This window comes from Fringilla coelebs, assembly GCF_963513975.1.
Source record: "Fringilla coelebs genome assembly, chromosome: 7".
Classification (NCBI taxonomy): domain Eukaryota; kingdom Metazoa; phylum Chordata; class Aves; order Passeriformes; family Fringillidae; genus Fringilla; species Fringilla coelebs.
Window position 1 is genome coordinate 38,465,581 of NC_140035.1, and position 25,802 is coordinate 38,491,382.

Here is a 25,802-nt window from a genome sequence, read left to right on the forward strand (position 1 = left end):
ACCTGCAGGCTGTGGCTGCTGGAGCAGTGTTTATTTTAGCCCTGCTTCCCTGGTGGGTGTTCCCAGCAGGAGGGGATGTAAACTGGCTCAGCCGTGCCTGCCCAGCCCTCCATCCTCCGCCATGTGCCAAAACTCTTCTGCTCACACTCTGCGAGGTCACATTTATTGGCAGAGAGCTCGGCTCCTTCTCCCCTCTCCCTTCCCCCATGCTCCTGGTGAAATATGAAAACAGCCTGCCACCTGCCATTTGCCTGGCCTGCTTCTCTCCTTGTGCCAAAAATTAGCAACATACCCCAAAATGTAATTGGAAACACTGCACTGCACTGCAGGGGTCCCACTGCTGTTGCATAGAAGAGGCTTGACAAAAAGCCAATTTAATTTCTAGATTCCCCGGGCTGCGTGTAGCCGCTAAGTGAGGAGGTAAAAAAAAAATTTTAAAAAAAATCCCTTTTATCAGGCCAATTCCTATTAGTAGATTCAGATCTTTTAACAAGCCATGCTGGAGGAATCAGCGAGCTGTCACTGCCAGCAGATTTAGGGCATCGTTTCTTGGAACTGGAGTCGTGTGGGAGGTCAGGAGTTAGAAGTCGGCATTCCCAAACTTCAGAGCCGGGAGCTGGGGTGTGCAGGGCGGAGCTGAAGGGGGCAGAGGATTCCTGAGGGCTGACATTAACCCCGGGAAGGAAACTGCCCCGCTCCCCCTCCTCCCCAGCAGAACTTGCGCAAGTCCCGGAGGATCCTGGCAGGAGGGATCTGGAGATGCTCCCGCACCTCGGTGCTCAGGGCAGCTCCGACAGCGGAGCACAGCACCACTGCTGCTGCCCAGGCTGCAGGCCAGCCCTGCAGAGCCAGCAGTTATCTCCTTTTTGCAGGAAAAGGGCAGGACAGGCGAGCAAGAAAATATAGGGCACCTCATTCACACCACGCCTTGGCAGAGAGCTCGGCCAGCAGATTTGTGAAACTGAAAAGCAACATTTCACCCCAAAAGAGCTGTTTACATTGTCAGGGTTGACTTGCCAGGCTTAGGAAAGAGCTGTGCCAAACTGGCTTATTATTATCTCCCTTCCCCAAAATACTCAGGGCCTGCTCCTTTGTTCTGGGATGTCTGTATCCATGGAGCTGTGCTGAAATCCATGTGCCTCGGGGGCACCTGTACACACAGACACAGGGAACTCAGCCACTCTGACAGCAATAAGGATGGATTTTGGGAAGAAGTTGTCCCCTGGGAGGGTGGGGAGGCCCTGGTACAGGGTGCCCAGAGAAGCTGTGGCTGCCCCTGGATCCCTGGCAGTGTCCAAGGCCAGGTTGAAACATGCTGGGCTAGTAGAAGGTGTCCCTGCCCGTGGCAGGGGGTGGGATGAGATGAGCTTTAAGGCCCCTTCCAACCCAAACCACCCTGGGATTCTGTGAAATTAATTCCCAGGCTGGAGCTAAAGCTTCACTGACCTCATGTTTCCCCTGGAATTGTGCTCCCTCCTCGACCAAGGCTGTACAGCACACTCAGGAGATCCAAACAGGAGCAATCCTTCCATCTGCTCTTAAGGAGAAAAGTGCTTAAACCCAAATCACAGCACTATTAAATATCTCCCCAAATCCTCCCTGGCCAGGTTCTTTGGAGAAAATGCACAGGTATTTTCAGGCACCGTGGGAACACTCAGGTGTGGCTGAAGGCCCAAACAGGACACTGGGACAATGGAATGCCTCTGGGGATGGAGTCTCCCAGCCTATCTCACAGAATCACAACATATTGGGTGGAAGGAACCCACCAGGATCATGGAGTCCAGAATCCCACCCTGTGCCTGAGAATGCTGTGTTTGGGACTGGGACACCCAAACCCCATCACAGATCTGCTGCCTGGGACTCTGGGCTGCCTTAATTTCAGCCTCAAAAGGGCAAGGCAAGAGGGAGCCCTGAGGAAACTCCACATTCCTTCTCATCAGGCTGATTACTGAATAGGCTTTAACAGATCAGGGAATGAAGATTTGGTTAAGTCTAAATAATGCTTTGAAATTATTCAAAATTAGATTATTTTTTTCTCTATAGCAAGCATGCTATGGAATACTAGGGAGATGACCCCACATTTCCAAAACCTAAAACAAAAAAAAGTCCTCACAAAATCCACAGCTGCTCCCCATTTGCAATAAGTTGTTTAAAACAAAATAAACCAATACATTTTGCTCCAAGAGACATGCTTTAGGCACTGGCAGCTTGCTTCCCTCATTCCTCTATCCCCAAACACTTTGAATGCAAGGAGGGGGAAACCTTGAAGTGATACATATGTGAGAAGCCCTGAGAACAATAGCTGCTCCCCAGTTGACTCCAGAGCTGTTATTAAACTCGAGGTTCCCGTGCTAGAGGAGCACAGCTGGAGCAGCACCAGCACCAGGCTCGGAGAACACCAGCAAAAGTCAGATTTCCACCTACAAATTCCTGGAAGTTTGCAGCCCAAAGAGCAAAACACCACCGATTCAAGTGGGCAGGCTCAGAGGGATAGCATCCTGGAAACTTCTCCTCCAAGTGAAAAATATCAGCAGGCTAATCCTCAAATCAGGAGGGGCAGGATCCTGCTTGGAGCCCAACATCACCATTGTGTTTTAAAATTGAATTTTGCTCACAATGAGGTGCAGTTAGTACAAAGAGGCTACAGTAGGTTTGTCACACCACGGTGTCTGGAAGCAGCAGCTCAGTCCCTGGATGTGTCAAGCACAGGAGAAGAAGCTGAGTGCTACTCTTTGCAAGGAGCTCACAGCTCTTGTCCCTCCTGAAAATGAGGGGAAGACTTGGAGGGTGCATTGTGCACTGGGGGTGGCTCTGAGGATCCCTTTTTCTGGGCTCTGGAAAATGAAGCTTCTCTTGACACCCACAGCTGCAAGTGTGTGCTGCTGTTCCCTCTGATTCCCCAGGCACAGAGCTGGCCCATGGGAAATAATGCCATGAAAGTTTTCTCTGAGTTTAAAAGCTCAGAGATGTCTCTGAAGCACTGCCTTCAAACGAAGCCTTCACCAAGGGACACTGTCAGGAAGAAGGAGCAGCCCAGTCCAAGAGAGCCTCACCCCAGGCAAAAAACAGAGATGAGGAAAGAGCTGAGGGAGGACTAAACCACTCTGCTCAAAATCAGATCTTCAGGCATCAAGGATTCAGGAAAGCAGGCGAAGGAAGGTTTCAAAGGCTGCCTGAGACTTGTACACTTGTAGCCCCCAGCAGGCTTTTGTGCCCACATTAATCTCCTTTCTGCAGAGGACACACAGAGGGGACGTTTCATGGCATTCACAGCAGACCTTACCTGAGTTACGCATCAAATACCTCTCCACTGCCACTGGATCCCAGTCCCCGATTCCCAGAGAGCCCTGAGAAACTCCCAGCCCTGCATTAAGGACTCCAAGCTCAGCAGCAGGATCTCTCCATCCAGCATAGCAATACCCCCACCTCAAGATTTCCCTGAAGGCACATTGCTCTGAGTCACCTCTTCTCCAACCTCATGTTCCCAGAAAGGCTGGGGAAGGGACCTTAAGATTCCAGCCCCGTGCCCTGGGCTGGGACACCTCCCACTATTCCAGCTTGCTCCAAACCCCATCCAACCTGGCCTTGGACACTTCCAGGAGAGCACAGAAGACTTCCCAGAAAGTTTCAGATGTGAGGAAGCATTTGGGTTCTCCCCTGAGTTCCAGGATGCTAACACAGCTGCCCAGGAAACTTTTCATCCTGTTCTGGATTTGGTTCTTCTGCAGGTCCAGTCTGGCCTGTCAAACAGAGAGATCCAGGCTTGGCATCTGCCACTCTGCCACTCTGCTGTTTGTCACAGGCGTTTGAAATTCAGAGTAGGGATAAAATGATCCCTCAGCATTCCTGCACAATGACAAAGGGCAGCTCTGCCCCCTCCCTCTCCCCAGGCTGTCAGAGGCAGTGGTTTGCAAGCAGCCTGGTGACAACACTGCTGAGTAACATACAGGGTATTAGGAGTAAATTCAGAATTTTTTAAGAGAGTCTGCAGGAGGTACTGACCTGGATCCAGCTGTTGCACCCTTCTGGGGGAAGAAATCACCTGGAGCTTTCAGACCTTCCACAGGGAGACCAGGAACAAACACTCCAATCAAACAGGAGGATTTTTGTCTCACAAAACTCCTCTCCCTGCCAGCTGTGCTCCAGCCCCTCAAGCGCATCCCATCCTTTGCTGCTAAGCACATCCCATGCACAAAAGCTCATTGCAGTCTGTGGTCATTCTAAAGGGGTCACCCAAGACCTGAACTGGCTGAAGCCGAGGTGTGAGTAATAGAAATCAGCTGCCAGGACCAGGCTGTAAATCATCTGAGACCTCTGATGGAGCCCAGACAGGAAAATCTTTTGATTTTTGCTGCTTGGGTTGGATCAAAAACATTTAAAGTGGCAAATGCAACATGCAGGGAGCTTCAGGGGAAACCCTTGGCACTGCAAAGAATTCAGTTCTCTCAGGCAGAAATTCTTCCCTGCAGAGGTTGCCCAGAGAAGCTGGGGCTGCCCCTGGATCCCTGGCAGCGTCCAAGGCCAGGTTGGACACTGGGGCTCGGAGAAGCCTGGGACAGTGGAAGGTGTCCCTGCCCGTGGCAGGGAATGGCACAGGATGAGCTCTGAGGTCCCTTCCAACCCAAACCATTCTCATTTGGGATTTGATTCTGGACAAGGTGTGCAGGCAATGCTCCTCTTCGTCCCAGTGCCCTCACTCCTGCAGCTCAGCTCTGACACCTGGAGCGGACCCTCTCCTTCCCCAATGACTGTGCAGCACCTGGCACAGCACTTTCCCTAAGCTGGAAAACCTTCTGCTTGGAACTGTTCAGAGACCCAGGAGCAGGGTGATGCCTCTGCTGATGGAGCAGGTGACCTTGAGAGGCTCAGAGCTGACTTTAGGTAGCACAGGTACCTGTGTCCTGCCACCCTAACCCTGCTGGAAGGCAAAAATCCCAGGAGCTCTGCTTCCAGCGAGAGCAAGAACCTTTTCATCTGGCATCCCAGCAAAGCTGCTTTCACAGGAAGCCTCGCCAGGCCTTCTGCAACATTTCCTCCAGCCAGGCCTGTCCCCTGCCTTCCACAGGAAGGAACATTTTGTTCGAAGACAGCTAATGACCCATTTACATTTGCCTATAAAACCATGTTGGGTTGTTTGTCCCTCCCCTCCCGCCTCTCGGCTGCTGCCGCTGGACTGCAGATCCTGTCAGGGCTAATTACGTTGGCTTTTCTGTGAAGGGAGTTTTCCCTCTTGCCATGTGTTTTCTGTTCAGGGCATAGCACAGTTTCAACAGGTTTTTGAAGCTGTTGTTGTTGTTGTTGTTCCTGACAAGAGCTGCAGTTATGAAACGCATCCTCACGGCCCCGCTGAGGCCCCAGCCAAGGCAGAACCAGCTCCCTCTGACGCAGGAGCAAATTGAGACCATTTGGTACTGGGGGGCACTGGACATCTTATTCCATCTGCAAGGGAGCTGCGAGAAGGGCTGAGCTGCTCCTCCCTCCCCTTCCCTTTCAGTGCACTCATTTATCCCTGCCAAAATGCACTGTTTCCCTTCCAGCCTCCCCTCTTCTCTAATTTTATCCACACGCCGTCAGGGCAGACATAGAAAACCACCTGCCCATCTCTCTCAGCAGGTACCTGGGACAATCCCTGAGCCCTGGGAACACGACACTGTCCCTCACACCCTTTTGCCGGGAGCGAAGCTCCTGGCACTGCAGAGCAGCCCAGGGCAAGGCCGGCAGGGAGCTGCAGAAGGATCCCAGGAGGTGCTGCCGGAGCCGGGCTCTGCAGGAGAGCAGCCCGGGCCGGAGCCGGGCCCTGCCCTGCCAGCGGGGCCTGCTCCCCACACGGAGGGACCCGGCCGCGGCTAATGGGGCTGGCCGGCGCTCCCTTCTCCCCACACTGAGGGGCCCGGCCGCGGCTAATGGGGCTGGCCCGGCGCTCCCCTCTCCCCACACTGAGGGGCCCGGCCGCGGCTAATGGGGCTGGCCAGGCACTGCCCTCTCCTCACACTCAAGGGCTCGGCCGCGGCTAATGGGGATGGCCGACGCTCTCTTCTCCCCACACTCAGGGGCCCGGCCGCGGCTAATGGGGCTGGCCAGGCACTGCCCTCTCCCCACACGGAGGGGCCCGGCTGCGGCTGCTGGGGATGGCCGGCGCTCCCCTCTCCCCACACTGAGGGGCCCGGCCGTGGCTAATGGGGATGGCCGGCGCTCCCCTCTCCCCACACTGAGGGGCCCGGCCGCGGCTGCTGGGGCTGGCCCGGCGCTCCCTTCTCCCCACAGTGAGGGGCCCGGCCGCGGCTGCTGGGGCTGGCCCGGCGCTCCCCTCTCCCCACACTGAGGTCCCGGCCGCGGCTAATGGGGCTGGCCCGGTGCTCCCCTCTCCCCACACTGAGGGGCCCGGCCGCGGCTAATGGGGCTGGCCAGGCACTGCCCTCTCCTCACACTCAAGGGCTCGGCCGCGGCTAATGGGGATGGCCGACGCTCTCTTCTCCCCACACTCAGGGGCCCGGCCGCGGCTAATGGGGCTGGCCAGGCACCCCCCTCTCCCCACACGGAGGGGCCCGGTCGTGGCTAATGGGGCTGGCCCGGCACCCCCCTCTCCCCCAGGCCGCTCCCCGGGGCGGCAGCAGCTCGTTTGTCAGGAGAGGGGCCAGCAGCAGCCGGGAGGTGGCAGAGCTGGAGCACAGCTGTGCTCCCGGCAGCCTCACCCGGCGCCATGGCCCCACGGGCCCCATGGAGGCCGTGCAGGCCGCGGGGACAGAGTGCCCCTGACAGAGGGGGACAGGAGGGATGCTCTGGGCGGAGCACGGTGCCGGCACAAGCCACCCCGCAGGCTGCAGAGGGTGACAGGGTCAATCGGCAGAGTTTCCTCGCTGCCCTGGCACAAGGGATGGCAGCACAGCTCCCCTCCGCTCCCTGCCATTTAGGGCATCTCAGGGTTGGCTGTCCCCGAAGAGAGGCTGCTCCCCGTGGGATTCCTCCTGTCAGGACCAGGACGTCCCTCTGGCTGTCCTGAGCAGCCAAGACCCCTGCCAGGGGTCTCAGAGACCCTGGCACTGAGCCCAAAATGCCTGTGGTTTAGATTATGACCCATGGAGCAAGTTACCAACCTTAGATGAAGATCTGCAAGCCACGACAAATTAAGTAGGATGATAGTGAATTTATCACAGGGTGAAAAAGTGGATTTTGGGGTTTTTTAGAAGGGAGATTCAGGGGGCAAGATGGAGGGATTTGGGTATGTCCTGCCTTTCTCCTTCTTCTTCTTGGCCTCCATCTTCTGCTGTGATGTTGGCACTTTTAGATTGGTTTAAAGTAGAAGCTCACTGTCTAACATAGGTGATAAGTATTGGAAAGTAATTGTAAACATGTTATACGTAGTTTTTAGTATAAAGACATAACACCGCCCCGGGGGCAGGCGGATTGCCTATGACTGTCATGCTGAGCGGACCTCAGCTGGACAGGAGAAAATATTTTATAGATAAGGAACAATAAACAACCTCGAGACCGAGAAATTAAGAGCCCTGACTCCTTCTTCAAGCGCCGGGCTGAGAAAAGAGACTTACCAGCTTTTCTTGGGGTCACTCTGACAAGCTAGAGACCCTGACAGCCTCCCAGCCAGCTTGGGTCACAGTGGCCTTGTCCAGCCCTCAGCACTGCAGAGCTCTGAACTGCTCCTGGAGACCTGGACACCACGGAGTGGCCCCGAGGAGCCCTTGCAGCCCACAGGAGGGCAGGCATTGGTCTGGTTAGTGATGAGATCCTGTTTTGTCACACACGCCATCCTGCCAGTCTGGGAAATGAAGAGCCATCCACTCAGGGAATGGCAGCAGCAGCACCTTCACACCTCTTGGCCTTGCCTGCAGAGGACAGCAGTGCAAAGGTTGGATTGTAAATAATCTTCATGTGTTAATCCAATTGGTTTTGCCAGGGAAAAGGGGAAATAAGGGAGTATATATATCGTGTCTTTAAATGCTGTATAATGGCTTCAGATCAAAAGGGAGTAACTTAAATTGGATTTTGGGAAGAAATTCCTCCCTGTGAGGGTGGTAAGTTACTGGCACTGCCCAGAGCTGCTGTGGCTGCCCCTGGATCCCTGGAAGTGCCCAGGGCCAGGTGGGATATTGGGGCTCAGAGCACCCTGGGATAGTGGAAGGTGTCCCTGCCCGTGGCAGGGGTGGAGCGAGATGGACTTCGAAGTCCCTCCCAACCCAAACCATTCTGTGGTTTCATGTTTCTATGACAAAGGAGCTCCAGGAGCCCTCACTTTTTAGGCAGGGTCTGGATCTGCCTGTCCCTGCCTCCTGCCATGGCTGGGAGCAGCTTTCCCTGGACAAAGTTCTCCAAGGATGCCCACTAGCACAGCTGCCCTGCCCTCCCTGAGCCGGGAAGCCAGCCCGGGTTTCAGTGGAAGGCTCATTAAGGAGGAGGAGGCAGAGTTAAGTGACAAAGCAATCAGGCTTATCAAGGTCCAGCTCGGGCTTTGGGAGGAAATGCAGCCGCCAGAGCACATGCCAGTATTGTTAATGCCTTTTGGGGCTGCATCTGAGACTGGGTTTGTTTTGGCAGCTGCAAAGCCTGATATAAAAACATGTCCTTGCTGCACAGACCGGCAGAGAGAGCCAAGGCTGCTGAGCAGGGCAGCACAGGGATGCTCCAGCAGCAGAACCTGAGCCTCACCTGGCAGGAATCCACCTGGCTCCAGCCAATCCATTCACACCAACAGAGCATCTGGACCCAGCTGTTTGTTGGTTTGTGTGTTTGTTTGTTTGTTTCACATCTCCTTGGGGCTTCTCCTGCTGAATCTCCAGAATGGTGGGGTTTAGATGCCACAGTGCCACATGGCTGTCATCAAAGCATGTCCTGCAGCACTTCAGCAAGGTGTGATGGGTTCTCCTGAAGCCAGACTTTAAGGATGGCTTGTACCTTGTACCTTCAGGATGGCTTCCTCAGCTTGGATACCCCCAAAACTCAGGAGGGGTCAGGCAGTTCAAACAGTTCCAAGAGCAAAAACTGGGAAGTGAGAGGTCTCTGTCTGTCAACAACCATGCAAGCGAGTTTTTCCCCTCTCCTGGCACTTCTTCCACAAAAACGTGGGTTTAGAGGGCTAAAACCAGAACTAAGGGGGTCTCTCTCCTGGTTCATGGGCAGTGGGTGACAGTGACTCCGTGATTAAGCAGTACAATGAGGGATTTGGGTTGATAACCACATCGGAAGCACATTTGCATCCTGCAGACCAGAGAGGGATGTCTACAGCCCATGAGCCATCAGCGATGGCATCCTAAAGGTGTCATCCTCAGCAGGATAATGGATCACAGGATGCTTTGCATTGGGAGGGACCTGAACCTTCCCTGATGCCACCTGAGGTCATTTCCTCTCCTCCTGTCCCTGTTCCCTGGGGGCAGAGCTGAGCCCCCCGGCTGTCCCCTCCTGTCAGGGAGTTGTGCAGAGCCACGAGGGCCCCCCTGAGCCTCCTCTTCTCCAGGCTGAGCCCCTTTCCCAGCCGCTCCCCATCAGCTTTGAGCATCTCGGGATTTCTTATTTCAGCAGCGGAGCTGAGATCGCACCCACCGTGCTGCCATTGGTCGCTCTCTCCGCGCTCCCCCCACTTTTCCTCCCGCCGCCCCCACTTCATTCCACATTTTTCACATTTCTGGGGATTGTTTTTCACCTCCCAGCGCTTTCTGGAGCGCGCCCAACAGAAATAAACGCAGCCTGACCATCGCTGGTGGAGCGAGGGGCAGGGGGTTACGCTCTCGGTAAATTTAGCCCCTCACTGACAGATTTATCTTCCTTAATCAGAACCAAGCGTAGTTAGCGAGGTTTGTTTTTGTAGACTGAACTTCCCCAAAGTCAGCGCGCACTCACCTCCCCCTCCCTCCCTCCCCAATTACATAAATGCTTTTAGTTAAGAGCTGATTTCCTGGAGTGTGTGCCAGTGCTCTCTCCAAGCAAACAAAGCAAAGAGACACTGCAAAGAGCCCGCGTTTGGCATTGAAAAGGAAGATTATCCTCACAAAAGGTGAGGGATGAGGTGTCAAAGGCTCTCTTCCCCGTTTCTCCTCCTTCATTTGCTCACGGGAGATAAAGCACAGCTGCGGAGCACCTTCCAAGCCCGGAAACTCGGGGTTGCCCCGGCACACCGAGGTTTGGCCAAGAGCTCAAACACACCTCTCCTTCGGCAGGGGAGCCGGCAGATCCATCAGTGCTCCATTTCCATCCGGCTGCCCGCTGCCGTCCTGTCCTCACCCCGCGTTCCCAGGCTGGCACCAAAGCATCCATCCCGTCCTGCCGCAGCTCGGAGCAGCGCAGGGGCTAAGCCAGCTCTGGCTCCACCGTCCTGTCCCGGGAACAGCTCGGACGATGTGTGGCTGAAGAGACTTGGTGGGCATCTTCCCTGACGGGGCTCCTCCTCTGCATCTCTCCACGGTCTTGCTTTAACATCCCCCTTTCCTTTTCCTTGCCACCACGCCACTAATTAAGAACATCCCCAGCACGTGCCAGCCTGGAATGTGTTGTAATGACCATTTATTTTCTTCTGTTTCAGCTTAAACAATTGCTTTTACCGAGCTCAGAAGCTTTCCCAGCAATTAGGAGTCACGATGGACTTTGGGAAGAAATTCCTCCCTGTGAGTGTGGGCACAGGGTACCCAGAGCAGCTGTGGCTGCCCCTGGATCCCTGGAAGTGCCCAAGGCCAGGCTGGACAGGGCTTGGAGCAGCCTGGGACAGTGGAAGGTGTCCCTGCCCGTGGCAGGGGTGGAATGAGATGAGTTTTAAGGTCCTTCCCAATCCAAACCATTCTGTGGTTTCATGTTTCTATGACAAAGGAGCTCCAGGAGCCCTCCCTTTTCAGGCAGGGTCTGGATCTGCCTGTCCCTGCCTCCTGCCATGGCTGGGAGCAGCTCTCCCTGGACGAAGCTCTCCAAGGATGCCCACTCACAGCCCCAGCAGCCCGGGAGAAGCCCCACACATCCCAGGGCATAGACAAATTTCAGCGGAGTTGGGTTTCCATCGTAATACCATTAACACTTTTCCCCCACAGGTGCAATAAGGATGGATCCTTCTGTTCCCTGGTAGTTAAGTCAGCCCTGAGGCATTGCTGAAGCACCACGAGCTGAGCTGGGCAGAAAGGAGAGAAACTCCCTCTGCTAAGAGAAATTGCAGGAGAGGGAGGCAGCAAGGCAGAGGGGAGAGGTGCACTGACACATTTTGGATGAGCACAGGCTGAGATGGAGTCCTGACCCCGACATCACTGATCCACTTCTCCCCCACCTGGACACAGCTCCTCCTCCTCCAGAGGGTGAGCTGGGAAAATAAATTTCAGGGTTTTGTTTTTTTCCTTCAGATGAAAATTCCCCTCATTTCCCCTCAAAAGCGAGCACACGTGGGACTATTTTTACCCAGGTTTATTTTTAGCTCCTCTTGCCTGCGTTGCCTCTCACATGGCTGCACGGGGAGGGATGGCAGCGGCTGCAAGGACACGTTCTCCCTCTAGAGCACAGCAGGGCTGGGGGCAAACACGCCGGCAGTAATTACAGCACAGCCTCGTTAATCAATCAGTGCTCCCAGTCTCGCTCCGAGTGCAGCAAGCTCGCTGGGTGCAGCAACACTGCTGGCCACGCTGCCCCCAGCGCCAGAGATATCCCCGCCCAAACACGTCCCCTTCCCGCTGGTGCTGCCCCAAGGGACCCAGTTCCTGCTGTCCCTCTCTGCTGGGCTCAGCTCGGCCACAGGAAGGCAATGGGGGCTGGAGCAAGCAGGAAGCCCTGGGAGCTGCCTGGGAGCCAAACCTGGGACAGCCACCAGCAGGGCAGGAGCTGGGGCACTGCCCGGCCCCTCTGGGACAGAGTTTTGTGTGTCTGGCCCTGCCTTCAGAGGAAAGCCTGGCAGGCAGGCAGCTGGGAAAAGGGGGTTGGGACACTCAGGAGCTGCTGTGGCCAGGGAGAAGGCTCTGGGTGCTGGCCCAGAGGAGGCTGCAGGACATTGAATGTGTTTGGTTGGGATCAGTGATGTACAAAGGGTTTCACTCTTCAGGGGAATTAACACAGCCCGAGCCTCAGTGGTTTTCCTCAGAGGGGAATTCCTGCTTCCAGCAGCAGGACTAACCTGCCCCAGGGCTTGTGTGCTCCACCCAGCAGCAGCCCAGCTGGGGCAGCCCTGCACTGCGGGCACAGAGGGCAAAGGGACGCACGGGAGGCTGGATCCTGCTCAGGAGACTCTCGTGTCCCACTGCTGCCTCTCTCTCCCCCTGCTGCCAGCTTCCAGAGCATCTTCCCAAGGCCTCTGCTGACTTCCAGAAGGGAAAGCACAGCCCTCTCCATGGCACCAGCCCTCTCCATCCTGGATCACCGCGTGCCCACGGTGCCATGCTGCCTGTGCCAGGCTGCAGCAGGCACTGGCAGGTCCCCCGTTACCATGGCAATGCTGCCAAGGTTCACATCTTTTCCTGAATCCCAATTTATCCTGCTGCTTTATTTCCCCCCCACTCTCCACACCTCAGGAAGGGTCAGGGTGCAGCTCTGCCATCAGGGCTGTGGTCACATTGCATGAAGTCCTTGCTCAGGAGTAACAGCCTTGGATCTCCGGTCAGCACAGAGGGAAATCAGGGAGCAGATACTGATAAATCCTCTGCTGTCTCTTCTCATTAGACTTAGTCACAGGGAAAAACCCAGAAGGTCTGAAACGTTTGTGTTAAGTGACAGGGATTTTTTTTCCTGGTCATTATTTTAAAAGAAAAGCTCCCTGTGCAGAGGGGACAGCTGTGCATGCAGATCCTTGCCAGTGCTGGTCCCCCCACCCACATGGCCTTGCCCTGGGCATCCAGCCCATCCCGGTGTCCAGCAGCAGCCACCTGAGGAAGCAGGAACTTCCCCTGGAACATCTCCCTGGGGCCAAGGCCCCTCTCCAGCTGTTCCATGGAATCACAGAATCATCAGGGCTGCAGGAGCAGCCAAGATCCTTGAGCCCAACTCCAGCACCATCAAATCGTGTCCCCAAGTGCCACATCTACACATCTTTCAGACATTTCCAGGGAGGGGGACTCCACCACAGCTCTGGCCAGCCTGATCCAGTGCCTGACCACCCTTTTGGTGAAGGAATATTTCCCTCATCTCCAATCTAAACCTCCCCTGGCACAGCTGGAGCCCATTCCCTCTCCTTCTGTCCGTGTTCCCTGGAGCAGAGTCTGACCCCCCTCCAGCTGCCCTCTCCTGTCAGTAGCTGTGGAGAGCCAGAAGTGGCCCCCTGAGCCTCCTTTTCTCCTGTGGCCTCCATCCAGCTTCTCCATAGCAACATCAAGACATTCAATATAGATCCCAAAACTGCCTTTGCTAAATGCCACGTCTCCCTACCCCAGAGAAGCATTTTCAGGGAAAGTCCTGGCTTGATCCCAGCCTGGGGGGGTTCATCATGCAATGACAGCCACTCACCTTTAGCTGGTATTTCCAGGCTCTTTCCTACCCTGACATTATCCCTTGTGCACCCAACTCCTTTTAGCTTGTGGTGTGACAGGACAGGAAAGAGAGACCTAAAGGAGCTCCAGGAGAGCTGGAGAGAGATTTTGGGCAAGGGCCTGGAGTGACAGGACAAGGGGGAACGGCCTCCCACTGCCAGAGGGCAGGGTTAGATGGGATATTGGGAAGGAATTCCTCCCTGAACTAAACAGAGAGCTCAGTCACTTGGAGTGATCCCTTATCCAAGCACTGAACCCCTTGGAACAGAGGAGCTGGGGCTTGCATTGCCATCCTGCCCTGCTCGGGGCTTTTCTCCTCACCATCCTTGATTTACAGGAGTGGCACTTTGGCTGAGGATGCTGATGAGCTGAGGCTGGGACACGCTTCCAGGAAAGGCAAATCCATTTATCAAAGTGCTTACGGCTCCCAGTTCAAGACGGGTGAAGCACCAATAAATATCGAACAAAGCAAGGGAATCAGACTCCAAAGTAGCTTCATAAATAAAAAGCTAATAAAAAAAAATATATATATATATCTGCAGATGCTCGTGCCAACCTCCCCAGAGTCCCAGCCCAGGTCTGAATCACAGCTGAGAGGGCCTGGCTGCGTCCTCCTGAGCTGACATCCCAGAGGAGAAAGGTCCAAGGCACATGGCAGGCTGCACAGACGGGTCAATGGGAAGGGAAGTGCTGTCTGGCAAAGGAACGAGCTGCTAATTTATTGAAATGCTTTGGAAAATAATTGCATTTGGAAGCCTTCAGCTGTCCTCGGTTTGTGCCTTCGTGCAGGACTGGAATTTCAAGAGATGGGACTTAAAAGGGAGTGGAAAAGCAAAGAGAGCTTTGAAGCTGGAGCAGGAGAGCACTCGATCTAACACCAAAGGAAGCACAATTCCCAACTCCCACTCCACTCCCATGGACAAGCAGTTAGGGAACAAATCAGCCCTGTTTGTTTTCACCGAGGTGAGAAACACCTCCAAACCTGGAAGCCCCTTCTGCTCCCTCAGACAACTCCAGGGATGGGGAACAGATCCAGCATGAAGAAAAACAAAGGGCGGAGAGCAGCCCCGGGAAGAGCTGAGGAGGGAATGAGCACGGAATGAGCACAATTCCAGCCCCGCCATCCCCAGGCCCTGCTCTGCCAGGGCTTCCCAGCACTTCAACAACACTTGCACTGAGGCAAGGGCAGAGGATGGATGGGGTCACTGCTCCAGCAGCACAAAGAAGGGTTCAGAGGTCTTCCCACTGGCTGGCTTCCCTCCCTGCTCCCAGGGTCTGCTGACTACCATCATCACCACCTTCCTCTTGGGCCATCTCCTGGAGGAAGGGTGTCACACGAAGCAAGAGCAATGGCCCTGCCTTGGAGGGCTCCTCTGAAAATCAGCACATTGCGGGAAAAGCCTCCTTGGGGTCCTCTGGTGCCCAGTGGATGGGGCCATGCTTGTTCTGAGACAGAGCTCGTATTCAGGCTCTGCAAACAACGGGCCATTCAGAGGCAATGAAGGGACAGTAAACCCAGAAGTGATGGACAAAAAAAGAGCATCTTTTCACACCATTTGCCTCGAGGAACTCCCTGTCATATGACCTGGCCAAGGGCAGAGACTTGTGGGATCAAACAGCTGCTGAGCCAGCCCTGGGTATTGCTATTGTTCAAACTGAAAAATAAATTATGTTAAAGATGGGGAAAACTCCCTGAGTAGAAGCAGCAGAAATCACTCAGGCTGTTGAAGGACTACGCTAAAGAAGACTTCCTAAGGACAGAATGACTTCGCTGGGAACAGGTCCTTGGGAGAAGCCTGGATGAAGGTTACAGGACACCCTGCAGCTTTCCCTGAGGTTCCTGGCAGCAGCTGCTGAGCCAATAAAACCCTTTGCTAGCCACAGTGGCAAACAGCCCTCTCACCACAAAGATTCTCTCCTTCCAGCCGCTCCTGGGAGATTTTCCTTATACCTGGCTTGACCCTTCTCTTCATCTCTGCCATGCAAGGAGCTGCATGCGCTGCTCAGACCATGGAATCATGGAATATGGGTTGGGTTGGAAGGGACCTTAAAACTCACCTCATCCCACCCCCTGCATTAGGCAGGAACACTCTCCACTGTCCTGGCATGCTCCAAGCCCTGTCCAACCTGCCCTGGACACTTCCAGGAATGGAGATTCCACAACCTCTCTGTGCACAGAGACTTGCCCTGGGAACTTGGAATAAAGCAGGTTGCTTCCCTTCTAAACTGCAGAGGGAGGGAAAGGTTTAGAGAAGGGGAAGAGCTGCTACAGTAGAATGTTACCTCCAAAATATGCCAGCAAATATATGCCAACAAAAGCCTCTAAACACCTTCAATTAGTGAGGTTTCCCCATTAGCACTCACAGCATGTTAATTCTCCCCCTGGGTACCGGTGATGCAGATGTGAGAGCACAGCCTGGGAAGGATTTGGGATGCTCTTGGAGCTTTCCTTACTGGATTGAGCCACCCCAGCACATTCCCAAGCTGAGGCTTTTCAAGCTGCAGAGATGGGGAAGAGAGTGAGATAACCCAACCCTGCAGCTCAGGTTTTTTGGTCTTTTGGTTTTTTTTAAGATGGTCAGATAAATGCTTTCAGAAGACATTTTAAAGCCATGGCTGCTCTCTCTGGGGAACCATCAGGCTGATTTCCTTTGGCCAGAGCACGGTCCCAGGGTCAGGCTGTCAGCTCTTACTAAGATTTGGATGTGTGTCACTGAATGGAAAGCACTTGGCTCTATTGCTGCTTATTAGATCACTTTATGATAAATCTAATCATTAGCCTACTCCATTGGCCCAGCTGAAGGTGATAAGGCTGGTGCTGCAGCCATCCCAGGGGAATCCAGACCAAATGGCTTTCCCAGGAAGGGCAGCTCCATCACAGCCGTGCCAGGTCTCCCTGCTCCCGTGTCCCAGTGGGATGCACCTGCTCCAGATTTGGACCTAGGAGGACGGGTTTGGGTAATTAAGGGTAATTAAAGTCTGGCCATGTGTCACTGCTTCACATCTCCTCCTGCAGCCCCAGCAGTGCTCCTTGGGCATCACTGGGAACTGAGGTGAAAGCTTCCCCCTCTTTTTTCAAGGCTCGTCCATGGATCAAGCTCCTTGTGCCTCCTCCCATGCCATAGCCAGGGGGTGGAAGCCCACTGCAGGCAGTACCCACAGGTGTGACAGGGCTGCTGGGGACCCAGGCTGGCACTGAGCCATCCCAGGGTGCCACAACAGGGTCTGGGCCAGTGGCTTTCTCCCTGGAGACTTGGGCTGAAGGTTTGTCTGCTCGTCATGCTTCAACACATCCAGAGTAATGACTCACATCCCCTATCACCATCATCATTTACAGAAACTGAGCAGCTCTTCAAACTCCTGTGACCACCTCCTCTGTGGGCACATAGGTGGGCAGAGAGGTCCAGAGCAGCAACAGTTACCTCCTCCTCTCCTGAGGGCATTCAAGAGGACAGCCAGCCCTTCCCCAGAGCACGGGAGCACCCTGAGACCTCTGATCATGGCAGATGTGGCAGCAGTGCCACAGATCCCCAGCCCTCGGCTCCCGTGGAATGCTTCCCATCTTCCTCTGGCTTCATGAGCTCATTAATTCATCAGAGGGAATTAAGCTCCTCCTGGTTGAGGCATCCCAGAGAAGCTGTTGGGAGTCCTGCTTTTCCAGAGCAGAATGGGAAGGGCTTGGCACCATCAGGCCAGGCAGAGCCTCTGTCTGGAAATCTGCCAGGCCAGCCAGGCCATGTGCAGTGGGAGCCTGTGCCCCCTTCCCAGGCCTGGGCTGCACAGGCCTATCTCCATGGATCCTGCTAGAGATGGGAGATGGAAAGTGAACACAAACAAGCCTATTCTCCAAGGAATTTAGGGAGCTGGAGCAGGAGGGGTCCTGATGGGAAACGCAGAGCTGTGTTTTGAGCCACTCAGGGACACCAGTGGCTCCCAAAAGCCATCAGATCATCAGGTCTTTGCTGAAGGAGGCTAGAAGGCAGCTAAGCTGAATTTTCTCTCCAACGAGCTGGCTGAAGTTCCACACCCTGGATTAATTTGCCCATGTTATTTTGGGAAGACCTTGGGATGGCAGCATGCATCTAAAGCCTTGGGTGCACCAGGGCCCATCCCAGCAGAGAAAACTCTCCAGGTGGAGCCAGGGGCTCTCCGGGATGCCGCAGCAGTTTCCCACGCCCTGGGCTGTCCCTGGCAGGGTTGATGCCAGCCCCAGCACTCCTGCCTGTGCTGACACGGCAGCCCGGCACAGCCGGCCCAGGGCTGGTCCCAAACCACACACGGAGCTGCAGCCACAGACAGCAGGAGCGGCCTCTCCTCCCTCCCAGGCACAAGGGCTGCGAGCGCAGTTCAAAGTTCTCCTCGGTACAAAAACGGGCTTTGAGGGTAATTTGTTGCAGCTTGAAAGCAGCTGAAGTTAATTACAGAGCAATGAAATATCGCACTTTAATATTGCTTCATTCCCCATGGCTGGGCTGCCGTGGAACGCTGCTCCATCCCCAGATCCGGACCCGAGCGCTCTCTCCTCTCCAGGTGACATCCCAGGTAAGCCAGGGAGAGGGAGGCTGTGGGATGCACATCCCTGGCCCAGTAAAACCCGGGAGAGGCAGGCTGAGGGATGCACATCCCTGTCCCAGTTACACCAGGGAGAGGCAGGCTGAGGGATGCACATCCCTGTCCCAGTTAAACCCGGGAGAGGCAGGCTGAGGGATGCACATCCCTGTCCCAGTAAAACCCGGGAGAGGCAGGCTGAGGGATGCACATCCCTGTCCCAGTTAAACCCGGGAGAGGCAGGCTGAGGGATGCACATCCCTGTCCCAGTTAAACCCGGGAGAGGCAGGCTGAGGGATGCACATCCCTGTCCCAGTTAAACCCAGGAGAGGCAGGCTGAGGGATGCACGGCCTCCACAGCTCAGGAGGAGGGGGATGTGGCACAGAGCTGCACCTGGGGGCTCCCAGCAGGCACAGTGCTGTTCAGTGCATCCCTAACCCACACAGGGTGCTCATGGAGCCTCCAGCCCCATGCTCTAAGCTCAGTTTGGGAGGCAGGGCTGTTGCCCCAGCCATGCCCAGGGCACCCCAGTGCCCCTGAGCCCTGCTGCTGCCTGGCCCCACCCCAGCTCGGGAAGCCCCTGGCTGCAGGCCAGCGCTGCCCAGGTGAGCTCCTGACTCATGCAGCTCCTGAGCTCCTGGAGCGCCGTGGCCAAGGGCAGTGCAGGTGTCTGCATCCTCTGCAGACCTGGGAAAGGCTGCTGGGAGCACGGGGAGCAGCAGCCTTGTCCTGCCTGGAGCCTCTGTCAGGCAGCCAGATGAGCAGGAGTTGTCCTGCTCGCTGGTCACCCCAGAGAAGATGCCAAGTGTCCCTCTTGCCATGATGGCACTTGGGTGCTTTCTCCTGCTTGGAAATGACACAGAATAAAGATTAGGAAACATCAGGGTGGACAAAGCACTTGCAAACAGAACCTGTGTAGCTCAGGCAAGGGACAGAGTTGGCCCAAGCATGGCCACAGCCACCACTACACAATACAGGGCACCTCAAAGCCAGAAGAGCAGGAATGCCAGCGTCCTTCTTAGTGTCAGCAGCCAAAATAGAGTTACAAGTCCAGATCTGAGAGCCCTTTGCACACACCAGAGAGCCTTGGCCACCCCAGCCCAGCCCACAGAGGCTGCAGCCCCTTTCTCAGTGCCGCCATCCCCGGGGCCGCTCAGAGGAGCAGCCTGTGTTTCCATCTAATGGGATGCGCTGGGAAAGCCCGAGCATCCTGCTGGAAAGCAGCGAGACCAGGGCCCTGGGGGCTCTCCAGGTGTCTCACACTCCCTGTGCTGGCAGGGCCACCCCCGGCTCTGGGACACAAAGCAGCGCTGGGGCACAAATCAGAGGGGCCAGGCAGGACTGAGAGAGGGGTTGGTGTGCCCGGGGCTGTGCCAGGGAACAAGGCAGCCCCACCCACATCTGGCTGGGCACACCAGGAGAAGGCTTTATTGGGTCTCAAAGTTGTTTTTCCCCTTGCTGCCTCCCACAGTTCATAAAAGCTCCTGCCAGAGGAGCCCGTTGAATGTTAAGCTCCTCGAGGAAGCAGTTGTCCAGTTAAAGCTGTCTCCTTGCCAAAATGCTGCATGCAGGCAGACACTGAAGGGAAAACCAGCTCCACAGGGACTCCAGAGATGGATGTGGGATGGAAATCAGCATGGCTAGGAGAAACAGGGGTGGTTGTGCCAGGAAAGCCCAGGCACTGATGCACTGTGCCAAACCCACAGCACTGAACACAGCCTTCACCACCTGGAGGGCAACACCTGTGTGACATCACGGGGACTGCTGGGAGCAGCAAGGGCCCCATCTCCTGAATTACTGCACTGACAAAGTCGCAAATGCACAGCCAGGAGGGTCTGCTCACACCCCTGCTCCTGCCTGCAGCACCAGCTCACAAGCCAGCCTGTGACCAGGGAGCAGCACTCAGAGCAGCAGCTCTAATACCTCACTCCTGAGTCCCTCACCTCCCTGCAGAGTTCTCTTGGCTGACAACACCTCAGGGAGAAGTCAGAGGGGACTGGAGACCCCTCAGAGTCCATGGTGGCTTTGGTTTCCCTTCCTCACCGAAGGTACAGTCCCTGCCCATACCAACCTGCCTTCCAGGACTGCTTCAGCTGCCACTGAAGGCAATGGGAGCTCGATTTTTACCCATATCCAAAGATAAAAGTGGTAATTGATTTCATCAAGTACCTCCCTCCTTCGCCTCGAGCCGCTCCTGTAATCAGAGAAACCAAAACCCAAAAAGCATTAAATGCAGTCTGTGTCCTAATGGTAAATCCCAGCCCAGTTCCTGACACCCTCACCTTCTGTGACATAAAACCAATCAACCTTGTCACCCAAAACACCCAGAGGTGAACGGAATGTCTCAGGAGCTGCTGTGGACCCTGCCAGGGCTGCACAGGTCATGCCTGCTGTATCTTAGCACCATTTTGTGCCTTTTTTTTGCACGCAGCAACTCCTTTCATACACCAGAAACTCTCCTGCGAGCTTTATATTGAAGCATTTGGTTCCTGAAAAAGAAATCTGCTTCCACAGCGAGCAGCAATGTTTGGAGCAGCCACCTTCCTGTAGGCAGGAGAGGAAGCAGAAAAGAGCACTCTGGTTAAATGCCACCCCCTGCTCTGCAGAGGGGCACTGCTGTGCCACCCTGGCACTGTCCCATCGCCCCAGGAGCTGGTTCCCAGGCGTGCTCCCTGCTCCAGGAGCAGGTGGAGGAATGAGGAGCCGTGCCCGTCTCTCCCAGAGGGAAGCGCAGCGCCCGCCCCGGCTGCCTTTGAAGATGCTCAGCACCGAGTTAATTGAGACAAAGCTTTCTCAGGCACGGAGAATTGAAGTCTCATTTGTAGCTGCAGTTCTGGCTTGGGAGGGTGGAGAGCACAGCAGGAGTGGTCCCATCAGATAGCAGCAGCCAGGCTGGGCTCCAGCACCTGCGCGGGAATCGCACGACAGCGGGAGGCAACGCGCCGGGCTGGGTCTCGCTGGGAACGAGCCTTTGGCAGAAAACTGGGCTCAGGGCTGGGAACCAGAGCAGTTCCATGGCATCCTGCCACCCATGGTGCCAGGGGTAAGAGCTCAGCAGGATCACAGGGAGCGACGTCATCAGATGGGATCAGTGCTGGCCTACACGGATGGGAGCTCCCAGGGCCAGGCACTCCCAAGGAGCTCTGGCATGGAATCATGGAATGGTTTGAGCTGGGAGGCACCTTAGAGCTCTGCTCCAATCCCCCTGCCATGGGCAGGGACACCTTCCACAATCCCAGGCTCCTCCAAGCCCCATGGAACCTGGCCTTAGATACCTCCAGGGGCAGCCACTGCTACTCTAGCAAGCGTGTGGCAGGGCCTCCCCTCCCTCATGCTGGCATCTCCTGTCCCCCTCACATCAAATGCAAATCAACAGAAGGCCAGCCCAAGGAGAGGCCATCCTTTTCCTTGATCTTCAGACCTCCTTTTCCCCCAAGCCCTCCCTGAACACAGATGGCTTCTGAGGTTCTCCATAAACACCCAGCTCACACTAAACCCGCACAGACACATTTTTGGGAAGCAGCCCATCAGGTGATATTGTGCCATCCCATCTCCCCTCTGCTTTGGTTGCTTCCACTCACTTCTGCACAACTGATTCATTTTGCTTTTGTGAGCAGCACTGGAAGCCAGCTGGCATTTGTTGTGCACCTAAATTCCACTTGCTCAGCAGGCTCTTCCACAGAAGGGATTCATTCCAACCTTTGTGGTGGGGGCACAACAGAACTGAGGCAGCAGGGCTAATATTGAAACCTCACTGCTACTGCATTGCCCAGAGCAGCTGTGGCTGCCACAGCCCTGGAAGTGTTCCAGTCCAGGCCAGACAGAGCTTGGAGCAACCTGGAATAGTGGAAGGTGTCCCTGCCCATGACAGGAGGTAGGACAGGATGGGCTTTAATGTCCCTTCCAGCCCAATCCCCTTCTGTCATTTTGTGAAACAAGAAAGTTTCACTGTGAAGAAGAAACTTGCTGGATCTCCTAACTGCAGCCCTAGGCTCGATGTCACTGCTGAGGAGCCAATTCCTCAGGGAGCAGCTGGGCCATGCACAGGTATCTGCACAGCCTGGATGGTCCCAGCCTGCCCCAGACATACTGGGAGAGCAGAGACAAGCCCCAGTCTCTCATCCCCTCTTCTCCTTTCTCCCCTCCTGTGCAAAGTGAAGCCAAGGGGGAGGTTGTTGCTGAACTGCAGTGACCACAGGGAAAGCTGGTGGCTTTGCCCACAGATGTGACCTTGCCCAGAGAATTTGCCCTGGGAAAGCAGAGCCAAGCACGGGACAGGACAGGCAAGAGGCAAACCCCAGGCAATGGGAATTTGGGATAAGAGGACAGACTGCAGATGGTTTCACACATGCCCCTACACAGAAGCATGGAGAGGACTTGAGCTGTATTATCTTCCTCAATCTAAGTAAGAACTGGAGATGGATCCATCCAACTGGCACAGCATAGCATCCAAAACCCAAATCTTTACAGCTGGTTTGCTAAGAGATTTTTCTTGAGGTGTTGGAGTGGGAAGGAGGGAAGAGAAAAACACAGAGGAGGGAAGAGAAAAGCTAGCACTCCTTCCTACAGCAAGGGGAGAGAAAGTTATTTCCTTCACAGATTTAGCTTATAAACAGTTTTAAAGCAGAGTTAAAGTCTGAATAACATTTTAAAAGTGTGTTTAAGATGCATGTTGTCATACCACAGCCAGCATTGCTTTTCCTGACTGGAATTAAAGTCTCTTATGTCCAAAGCTCAGCTCTCTGTGCTGCTAGAGGGGTGGGGAAGGCTCCTAAAGCTGCTCTGCACCCCAGTGAATGCTCAAACCACAGCAGGTGCTCTTTCATCCCCACAGCCCTCAGAGCTGGGAGATGGTGCCCTGGGCAGGTGGAGGAGGCTCACACTGCTCAGGATCTCACTGCACTGCCTGGGAGTCCTGAAGAATTCAGGCATCCCTTCCCAGAGCACAGATGGATGAGACATGAAACACAAACAAAATGCCACAGGATCAGCAAAAAGAGCCCCAGTTGTGTCCCACTGCTCCTCCTCCAACCTCTCAGCAGCCCCCAGGCTCTCATTAAGGGACTCCCCATTCTGGTTTTGATACAGGAAGAGGCACAAGCAGGACTTGGCTGCTTGACTCCAAGGCACTGCCCTAAGTTCTGGAATGCCTGGCAGCCCTTTTCCTCAGTGACTGAAGCAGTGAGCCCCGTGCTGGAAATGCAAAATTAACTACAGCCTAAATCTGGACAGTGGTGCTTGAACCAATGCCAAGGTACCTCATTCCTGTGACTTATACTAAATGAATAATTTCTTTTAGAAAAACCCTTCCAACTTGGACTTTCAGGGACTTGCAAAAATAATAGTTACACTTGTCTTTTAGACCCAACTAACATTTCACTCTATAGTGGAACCAAAGCAAGAAGCTGTAAGTCAAAATAATTGCCAGCAGTTGTACTGTTTTTTAGGATTTTAAGCAGAGATTTTTGCTGTATTAATTGAGGTAACTTATTTCCATCTCTCAGTGAACTTTTTATGCTTTGCTGAGGTCCAGTCAGTGCCTTTCAGAACACATTGTTGCTTCTAATGAACCTCATAGAACCACACATGACAGAATAAGAAATTAACTTTGTGAGAGCCAGGAGGGTACAGGTTTAATTTCTCTTGAATCAGCAGAACAACACCAATCCTGGATAATAATGTGCCACAGTCTTGAGGAAGAGAAAATTCAGCTCTGATGTTGAGCCTGCCCCAGCTCCCTTAGCTATCTCCCCCACACTGACTATCCAACATCCCTGAGTTCCTCAGGGAAAAACAAACCAGAATAAAGTGGTTTTCCTTCTGGGAGTCTGCTCCCTTCTGCTGGGGACACAAAATGATTCAAGCAGTGTTTCCTTGGTGCTCCACAAGTGATGTGGAGCAGGTGCACTGAAGGTGGCTCCTCTTCCCTCAGGTCCTGTGGTCCATCCTGGCCAGGGCTCCAGCAGGAAAGGATTTCATTTCAGCCAGATCCACTTGTCCCCAACGTCAGCGTTGTAGCCTGGACTGAACTTGCGCCCAGGGAGCTAAAGAAAGCAGAAAGCTCAGTCAGAACTCTGGCCACTCCCCTCGAAGTTCTGAAGTGCCTCGTGGGATCTACAGAACACAAAATACTCCTTTTACATTGTAATGATAAAACTTACAGAAAAATCAGGCTCTCAGAAAAGACTGAGCTGGGCAGGTGAAGGAGGGACTGCAAAAACCACTATACAAAAACCATAACAGATGTATGAAAATGAGACCAATGATCTCAGCACCACATTCCACCTGGATTCATCCAGCACCTCCCAGCCTGAATGAGATGGCTCCCCTAACTGTATCATGGAGGAGAGGAACTGAATGTCATTCCAAAATAGGCACACGCATTATTAAATATATGAAACACTTCATGCATGAGATACTGAGTTAATTACCACGTTAAATTAAACTGTTCAAATGAAACTGCAGATTTAGCCTTCAAGAGCTGAACTTATCTTCATTAAAGCAAAAACAGTATCTGCCTGCCTTCATCAGCAAAGTCAGAAACCACTTTTTGGTGGAAAAACACAACAATTTTTGAAGCCTTTACCCAAATTTCAAGGATCCTGGGACCTAAGCAGCAGCCTGGGAACTCAGTGCTGAAGTAGCACCCTTTGGAGGGTACTGACCACAACCTAGAAAGCCAGAGATGGTGAGATCCTGGTTCCAAAAGCAGAATCCACCTCCAGAACATGCATTCCTACCTCCAGGAACCAAAGAGAAATGGAACAGAACACCTCTGAGCTCCAGTACTGGAGCTGAGAAGCAAAGCACCAGAAAAAAACCAATGAGTTTGGTGAGAAAGGCTGAAGGCAGCAAAGATGCTGTAATCAAACTCTTCCTTTAAAAATAAGCTATCTGCTGGCAGCCTCTCCAAATAATTAAGCACAGATCATCTGCTCTGTCTCCAAACAAACACTGGTTTCACACAAGACCCCAGACTTGTCCTGAGGATTTTTCCTTCCCAAAAAAACATGTAAGAGGATCCTGTCGGGGAGAGCTGCCCCTGTAGAGAGAAGCAAGATGCAGTCTTGATAAAATCTCTACTCAGGCCACAAAAATGAACTATTTAATAAAAGATGAAGCCTGTTGTTTTGAGGAAGGGGAACTGTGTTTATATTCACTTGAATGTCAAAAAACAAGACCTGACCTCCTCCACAAGATGCTCCCCACCCTGCCTTGTCACAAACCATTTGTGAGCAGTTTTTCTGAGGCTTTTCAATTAATGTCTTGTCTAAACATCTGCAGAAACCACACAGTCCTGTTGAGAGTTCCCCCCACTGAGCAAAGAGGAGATGGGAGATGAAAATAAATTATTACTACCTCTGCCCCATGGATTTCCAGCAGTGAGCCAGGGAGGACATGAGACCTCCTGTGACTAGCCTGTGACACAAAAACAGCTCTCCCTGGTCCTCTCCAGGCAGCACATAATTGGCCCTTTGATACTTGAAGAGATTCCCAGATAAGTAGATTATTAAAGCAACAGGAGATCTCTGGGAAAATACAGCAGTTTACAGTTTTGTTTCTGGGTACATCTGCCCTCTTAAAAAAGCTACAATATCAACCCCAACAGAATTCAAATTCATTGTCCAAAACAAATTCCCTGGGTGCCTTTGGTTAAAGACATGCAAGACATCAAAGCAAGCGTTGTAAGTATTCATCCATAACTCCATCATTCACAGTGGGCCTTGGCAAAGGCAGGAGAGTTTGGGGATTTGTTACAGCTAAGTTTTCAAAATAGTGAAAAAAAAAGAAAAAAAAATGGAAGAGGGAAGTAAACAACT

The 25,802-nt window shown here is 53.8% G+C and overlaps 1 protein-coding gene across 1 annotated transcript in view; it reads right to left on the reverse strand.

Moving 5' to 3' along the window:
* Positions 1 to 23,437: 23,437 nt before the first annotated feature.
* NDUFA10 (NADH:ubiquinone oxidoreductase subunit A10) overlaps positions 23,438 to 25,802 on the reverse strand; it is a 29,762-nt gene continuing 27,397 nt past the window's right edge. Inside the window, exon 10 of the mRNA XM_084209736.1 lies at positions 23,438 to 24,026. Within this exon, the coding sequence (XP_084065862.1) occupies positions 23,958 to 24,026 (69 nt within the window). The 3' untranslated portion in view covers positions 23,438 to 23,957. The remainder of the gene's footprint in view (positions 24,027 to 25,802) is intronic.